Source organism: Nicotiana tomentosiformis, chromosome 4 (genome assembly GCF_000390325.3).
Source record: "Nicotiana tomentosiformis chromosome 4, ASM39032v3, whole genome shotgun sequence".
Classification (NCBI taxonomy): Eukaryota; Viridiplantae; Streptophyta; class Magnoliopsida; order Solanales; family Solanaceae; genus Nicotiana; species Nicotiana tomentosiformis.
The window spans coordinates 104,270,857-104,279,407 of NC_090815.1; the positions used below are offsets into that span (position 1 = coordinate 104,270,857).

General features: G+C 38.5%; 1 protein-coding gene across 1 annotated transcript; it reads right to left on the reverse strand.

Annotated features, from left to right (window-relative positions):
* Positions 1-4,795: 4,795 nt before the first annotated feature.
* On the reverse strand, positions 4,796-7,310 carry LOC104108305 (transcription factor bHLH96). The gene is made up of 3 exons (XM_009617306.4): positions 6,324-7,310; positions 5,417-5,869; positions 4,796-5,150 (listed from the first exon to the last, which is right to left on the reverse strand). The coding sequence occupies exons 1-3, from the start codon at positions 6,822-6,824 to the stop codon at positions 5,055-5,057; spliced, it is 1,050 nt and encodes a 349-aa protein (XP_009615601.1). The 5' UTR covers positions 6,825-7,310; the 3' UTR covers positions 4,796-5,054.
* Between the last annotated feature and the right edge of the window lie 1,241 nt (positions 7,311-8,551).

An 8,551-nucleotide genomic window follows, 5' to 3' on the forward strand; every position in this document is an offset into this window, starting at 1 on the left:
GCCTTCTTCATCATCATCTTCGTCATCCAAGGAGGTAAGTTGCCTAGCCTCGGCCTCAAGCACCTTGGCTCGGGCTATCTCCTCGGAGAGGTCAAAACCTCGAGTATGGATTTTCTCGAGGGTTTCCCTTCGGGATTGGCACTTTGCTGAGTCTATGACCCATTGCTTTCGGTCAGAAGCCTCCCTTAGCTGCATTTGAGCAGCCTCAGCATCGTCCCGGTACATAGCAATGGACTTGTCCGCCATGAATTTTGTCTTCTCGATCTCCGTCTTGGCCTTAGCAAGCCCAGTTTCGAGCTCCTCGATCCTCTTGGCTTGGGCCAAACTTTTCTTTTTGACGCCCTGAAGCTGAACCTCGACCGATAATAGTTTGGACAAGGTAGCTTCTTTTTCTACAGCCAGGCGATCCATAGTCTCCTTCCACCGATCACACTCGGCCTTGACCTGATCGATATCTCCCCGAAGTAACTCGATCTTTTCAACCTTTTGTTGCAGCTGAGATAACAAAGTATTAACATCCACAGTTGGGTCGAGTCCGTACTCTATCAAAAGGATGCTCACCTATTTATCTAACTCGGCCTCTTCCTCACGATCCGTGGCAAAATCCGCTTGAAGGTCCTTTATAGTCTCATCCTTTTGGCCGCAAAGAAGCTTCAGAGCGTTCCTCTCATCCAAGACCTTTTGGAGCTCGGCCTCGCACTGACTGAGATCAGCTCTAAACTTGGCAAGGGCCTACACAAAAAGGCAAAACGCAAGTTAGATTTAGAAGAGAGTAAAAGAAACAAAGTACAGTAAAACAGATTATTACCCGAGATATGAGACGTTGGGCCTATTCTAGAAGAATAGAAGCATCACTAATATCAGAGGCATCATCGACTCCAGTAAAGCAATCCCGAAAGGGATCCCCTACACTAGAGCCTCCGCCCATATCAAGGGTCTTCAACTCTCGAGTTTCCCTCAACGCCTCCTCAGAAAAGGTCGGAAAAGAAGATAAGTGACCTACTGTCATGGTCCTGAGCAAGTCACTCGGGATGCTCTGATCGATCTTCGGGGTATCAGAACCGGGCCCGTCCGGTGTAGCCATAGATGGCCGAGAAACGGTCTCGACCTCTGGTAATTCAGGATCCTCACCCGATTTCTTTTTGGAAGCCTCCTCGACATGAGGCTTGATTTTAGCAGCCGCTGTCGGCTCGAAAGGTTTGGCAACCTCGACGGCTTTCCCAGATCGGACCACCAGTGCCGAGGCACTTTCCTCTTCTTCCTATTCTTCGTCTCTCAGTCTTTGGACCGAGTCCATCATGAGAGCGATTACTTTTCTCTTCACCCTTCGAGTTTTGGGCTTAGGGTCCTCGAACTGCGAGACAGTTTTCCTCTTCTTGTCTTCCCCCTGTTTCAGAACCGGGGACTTGTTTTCTTCCTCGCCACTTGAAGGCCTCAAAACGGCATCCATGGTCAGGCCTGCATGAGAGAAAATTTATGACGAATGAAGTATAAAAAATGTTTCAAAAACATAAAAAGGAGGCACTTACCGTGATTCTTGGCCTCCCATATGCCTTTTGCCAAATCACGCCAATCGCGTTCGGCATAAGTGAAAGTCAAGGCTAACTTTCAAACCCAATCTTCGAGGTCAGGTACTGCTTGAGGCATCCAAGGAACAACTGTATACCGAAAAGGGATATCAGGCGGAGTCGAAGAAAGGTACGAAGAACAGAGTTTAAAAGATCACTTACGGTTGAAGTTCCACTCCTCAGGAAACGACATCTACTCTTCTGGGATAATGTCACGGATCCTCACCCAAACAAAACGGCTCATCCAACCCCGATCCTTGTCTTCGTCGATGCTCGAGATCAAGGCCTTCGTTTCCCGGCGTTGGAGCATGATTAGTCCCTGATAGATTCGAGGCCGATACAACCGCATGAGGTGATTTAGAGTAAACTCTAGCCCCCCGGCCTTGCCAGACAAGAAGCGCAGTATGATTACTATGCACCATAAAGAGGGGTGAATTTGGCCAAGAGTGACCTGATATCTTTTACAAAGATCAATAATCACTGGATCGAGGGGACCCAATATGAAGGGGTAAGTATATACACTTAAGAACCCCTCCACATAAGCGGTGATGCTCTCTTCGGGAGAAGGAATTTGTAACACGACCTCGGGACTCCAGTTGCAGTCCCTCCTTACGGCCTCGAGGTGGCCCTGTGTTATCGAGCACATGTACATCGACACATGCTCACATCGACCTGGGATCGATGAAGGGTTTTTGACCTTGAAATCAGACTTTAGAATACACGGGCCGGGAACATACTCGTGGGGAAGCGGCTCCGCCGACACCTTGCCGCCGGACGGCCGGGAAGAAGAGCAAAAATCTTTCTCCTTCTGCGGAATGGTCTTTGAGGTTTTCGCCATTTGTGTAAGTAAAAAGGAGCGAAGGAAGATAAAAGGGTAATGGTTTCAACGCTGATGAAGATGGCTTTATAGGTGGCGAAAAGGAGACGAAAAAAGTGAGAAGATTTAGAGGTTTGATTAGAGCAAAAAATAAAGTTTGATTCAATGAAGAAACGGGCTATTTATAGGCTGAACAGTGGCAGTTCAATATCGGTAATAGCCGACATCGTCTGACACGCATTAAATGTCTCGGTAAACTGAACTGACGGGACAGCTATCACGTGCATCACGATCGGACTCGATGCAAACGTCAATATATATCTAATCATATCGTTGGAAAATCATGTCGTTTCTCGTTACATCCTTCCCGAGAAACGAGTGGACTATTTGTATACGGCCAAAACCGATTAGTTTGTTGTACGAACTGGTCGAGATAGTAATACTTTGATCGAAAAGCGTCTTCGTAATATCAGGTTGAGGTCCGAAGTTAGGTCATCAAGTTTCGAGTTCTAGGACCGATCAATGTCAAGCTCGATATCATTACCGAGTTCGAACTCAAATCGAACCATGAGGCGAAGCGAAATTATCGAGCTTAAGATTCATAGACCGGCCGGCACCGACACCGACCCCGAATCAACACCGGACTCCGAGCCAGAATCGAGCTCGAGTCAAGATCGAGAGCCCGAATCAACACCGGACTCCGAGCCAGAATCGAGCTCATAGACAAGAGCCGTTGCAACCGCACTAGGGGAGAGAATCCTGGCGGGAATTAGGGAAAAACTAATTCATCATGGGTTCCCACTATGTATTTTTTTATATCTAAAGTAAGTTCCCTCCACTATAAAAGGGATGACTGTTGTTTCTGTAAGGGGATCAAGACATTCACACATTGTAATAAAAATACTATTTTTTCTCATATTGAAAGATTAATCTTTTTGAGCTCCATTACTTCATTTTATCTTGTTCATTCATTTTCCTCATTTCAACTGTGTTTATCTTTCATTCTTTATAGTCAAGGTTATATTTCCATTTCTCTTTACAATTTGTATAAAGGTATACCACATACCCTTAGAACTACACATAAATTCAACTCTATCCGATTTTCCGGGTAAACAGTAGTATTTTTAGAAGTGCGTGGAAGTGGTTAACAAAACCTTGCGTGTATATTAATTTAATTCTCGATAATTAACTATTAAGAAAATGCTATAAGTCTAGAACGACCTTTATGTGATCTATATCATAGTCATAGAGGGTCTAACCATCTACTAAAACTATGATATTTGCAGCGACGATGTCTTGACGTTTTTTTTAACGGTTTCTTTCACCACCTTACAATTTGTTCTGATCAAGAACGTATGCATTGCTGGATGTAAAGCTGGAATTCATCTTCAATTGGATAGAGGAAATTTATTACCTTTCTTATTCAATACTACTATTAAAATAGAATGGAGAGAAAGAAAGTATGCGGGCTAAAAAAGACAGGTGAAAAACGTTTATACGGAGTGCCATTGACTTAAAAAAGCATGTAACAACGCCTTTAACTTTCATTTAAGAAAATAAAAAACATACCTAACATTCTGAAAGCGATTGAAATTAAAGAGCTCAAAAAACGTTGCAGTAAGTGATAATCACATATATTAATTCTTGAAAATTTTAACCGGCAAATATATATACTATATTTATTATAAATTAAAATTTTTTTAAAATATTATTTTATATAGTTACCTTTTTGTTTTTATAGCAAAATAAGTATTTATGATATAACTATCATTAAGGCGTTAAATACGATATTTATGTTTTTTCTCTCTCATTCTTTCGGTTATTATATCTCAAACTCTCACCAAAATAGTTCTTGTTTCTCTCTCCACCATCTCTCTCTTATCTCCAGGATCTCTCTATGTTAAAGCACGATTCGCTCTCACTTTCAACGTTTTTGCTCCAAATATTCGTTGTAAGTACTAAAATTTTTGAGTTTTTGGCCGATTCACGCTTCTTCTTTTTCTCTTCAATCTTACCCACTAATGATATGTCTACTTTGGACCTAGAGACACACGACTTTCGTACGCATCACTAGGATCTAAGACTTATTTATTTATATACCCAACATCTCTTCGAGCTTTGTCTACTGTGATTCGCCTAAAATATCATAGGTATGCTTTGCACCATTTAATAGATTTGTAATTGAACGTGGATACTAGTTTTGGAGTTCATCCTTTCGAGTTGTTTGTCTTTTGCAACAGGAACACTAGGGTCAGGAAGAAAATAATTGTCCAAAAATATGATAGACTTTCTTGACTTGAAACATTTCTCATTTTCTCTTTTTGGAGAAGTCGACATTTTTTAATGCCAAACATATATAAACATGTCTCTTAACTACCAGGAACTTTTTGTTTTCTCGAAACCAGAAAGCTACTGAGAAAAATGAAATTAACATTTAATGTCTAATTCTAACTAAACCACTCCGATCCAGAGTTGCTTAAAAACAATTACAAAGTAACATAAAGTCAAAAGCTGGCTATAGCTGCGCGTTATTAATTTTTGCTAGAGCCAAGTAGATGTTAGGATCTTGTACAAGAAATTGAAACCCAGAAATAAAAAAAGCGAACATTATGAGAATGATTAAACCCCGTACAGCAAAAGGGCGAATTTTTTTCTTCTTATTATTATTTTTAGCTTGAAGCAGCTTCCTCTTGGATTCGACCGAGCAATTGATTAACAGCGTCAGCAATTTCATCTGCAGTAGTTAACTGGCACCCTTCCTCTAGCTGTTCCAAATTCCAAATCCACAGCACAAAATGTCACATTAGATATATAAATATTATAAGAAAATTTAAAAACGGAAAAAAAAATCTCGACTTAATTAGAACCTAAGGCAATGAATATATTAGTGGTTTAATTTAACTTGTTGTAATGTGTTGTAACTAATTGGATTATTACGAGCAGTTACATGTACTTAATTATTTCTGTGTCATGATAATGTAATTACTGTGTATATAGTTGTAATTAACTCAATCAAAATTTAGTGACAAACCTTGAGACTGAGGGAATAAAGAACCATATGGTCAACAGTGGTGACATTGAGATGGAGAACGGTGAGCCATAGACACTGAAGCCCAGCTACCATTTTCAAGAGCTGTTTTGGCCTTCTCTTTGAGAGTATCTTGAGATTGGCATGGCTCTCCGCCATGGTCACTTCTATCTCCGCCAACGCTAACTGTTTTTCGGCGGCCAATGGAGAGTCACATGTGGTGGCTGCCGCAGCATCTGCCGGAGTAGAACTGTTGGAATGATTTGAATGAGTTGAGTACTGTGGAAAACTGAAGTAATCAGCAAATAGTGGAGTTGATAATGAGCCATGGCAATCCGATTGTTGTTGTTGTTGTTGTTGAGAATGAGTTATCTTTTGAGCTTCTAGGGTTTGAAGATGGTGTTCTAGCTCCTTCACAAAGTTTATGGCTCCTCCAATTATTGATGCTTGGTCACCCTGAAATTAAAAATTCCTTTATTTTCACTATAATTAAAAAGGAGATCAAATGAAAATGATGTTTATTTAACCACACGTAATATGATAGGAACTGCATATATAAATATAATTCCAAACAATCATTTTCATCGTTAAAAAGTACAGTAAGCAATAAATGCTAAATATCATGGCATGAATATTTGAAAACTAAATCCCGGACCCGCTTCCCTTTGTATGGAAAATTTCTCAAAAATTACTTCTCCGTAGTAGTTAACCTTTCTTTTTAGGGCAAAAGACAATTAAAATTATGCAGTTTGTTAAAAATAGCTAGCTAGGGTGACAATATATATTCTTTTCATGCCTTCTCATTTTACATTCATAAAAAGTTTGTCAACTTTACAAAAAAGTAAAACTAAAACTGAAATAAAAATAAAAGAATTTGAAAATATATTCGTAAAAAGCAAGAAGAACATACCCTTTGAACGTAGGAAGGTGGCATCAAAGATCGAATAACAGCAAGGTATTCATTCATCTGCTTACGACGGTTGCGTTCAACAGCAATGTGAGTCATTCTCTGGTTCTCCAATTCTTCCTTGTTTTTACAACTTCTAGTTCGTCTTCTTTTCCGGCGGCCGGAAACGGTGGCGGCTCTGGCCGGCGGCGGCGGTTCTATCATGGCCGGAGAAGCTTCCATAAGCAGCTGATTAACATTAGGAGAATCTTCGATAGAAGAATAATTTGGATCCCAACTATATTCTTTCTCATTGTTGTTGTACATCACTGGTGAAGATGAAGACTCCCTATTGTTATTACTATCATAATTGCCAGTATCCAACAGACTTGTAAAAGTCATTTCTTCTTCTCCTTGTAAAAAACCCAACTCATAATTATAATTACTCAAATTAGCTGGAATATAGTACTCTTTGCAACTGTACCCAAATGATTCTTGAGGGTAAATCACTGTCTCTAATGCCATCTCTCTTTGCCTTTTGCTTTCTACTCCTTCTTTTTAACCCAACTATTTTGTTTTCATCATATATGAGGACAAATGGGGTGAGAGTATGGACGAGAAAAGTAGTTTGAAAGGCCAAGAAAGAAAAAAAGGACCAACAAAAGAAGAAGATGAGAAATATAATGTTTCTTCCAAAGAAACCTCACTTTAGAATATTGGAAAGTTTAAGCAAAAAGCACAAGCACTAGAAACTCAAAGGATCAAACAAACAAAGCTTTTTATAATCTCTTTTTCCTTTCTAGCAGATCATGAAGTGTGTTATATATAAGAGAAAAAAGAGCACTGAATTTAACCTAAGGAAAAGTGTACAGAATGTCACACGTGACACACAAAAGCAAGTTGGACTAGTCACCACAACTTGCAAACATATAATACAAGAGAGGAGGCAGGCAGGCAGGAGAAAGAGAATAGAAATGGAGAAGTGAATAGCTAACTCCTGAATCTGTATTCAGAAATTTTGATGACTAATGGTCCCCTATTTAGATTTACAAAGATGGTGAACATATGGTGGGACCCAAGAAAAACCAGCACAGGCCAAAGACAAATATACCATTAATAGTAGCAAAATAAAACCAAATATTGGTGTCAACAACTTTAATTTGTACTAATAGCAATATGGTTTTGATTCCAAAAGTAAGGGTATTATATAAATGATCACTTTAGCAAACACCCTCATGCCGCATACATACGCAACGATCTAATTTTAATTTTATAAGTTCTAAATTTAAAAATAACGATTTCAAATACTAATGACTAGATTTTAAATTAATAATTATACATATTTAATGAATTTCTTAATACAAATATAATTTAAGCAAAAGTTATTAGGTTCGACCGAACCTATAACTATATATATATATATATATATATATATATATATATATATATATATATATATATATATATATGTTATCACTTTTTTAAGAAAAAACATTTTTATACATGTATATAAAAAATATGTTACTACATAGTGCTTCTCTAGATGATAACTTTTAAAAGCACTCTTGGAAAATTTACAGAAACCTCTCATTTTTCTTACACTGTAACTGTGACAAATAATATGGTAGGAAGACGGTATGAATTAGGTTTAAGAAAATACTTAAGCTTTCTACTCTTTTCTGATTATGGTATCTGATTACGTTATTACCTAAGTGAACACCTCTTACGATTATAATTTGTGAAATATATTAGGGCATAATAAATTATAGTAACTAACCTCAACTCGGCTCAACCAAGAAAAAAATGGAATTATAATTATTTGTCTCAAGAATGATATATATGGCCGAGGATTTCAGAAATAATCTTGACCAGACTAATTACTCAAAAGCTGAATATGATTAGTGGTGTTTAGGCTGACAATATATGTACAACAAGGACATTGAAGTCCATTGTCAACTATGTACAATCAAAGTGAACTTAAAAGGGGCCGGTGATATCGTCACTTGCGATCCTAAACTTACACCAAATAGGTGCATTGTATAATGCAGAAAAGTTTTGCCTAAATGCTGCGTAGCCTTTGTTTCTTTTGGTAAATAGTTGGACCCTATCCACGGAACGAACGAAAGAAAAGAAAAAAAATAAGAATCTATTGCTGACGAAAAGTTGATGATAGCTCAGAGATTCTAGCAAGATCTGGAAAAAGTGTTCTCTGCTCTGGCTTGCTTGTGTTTGAGTGTCTATAGCATGTGGTA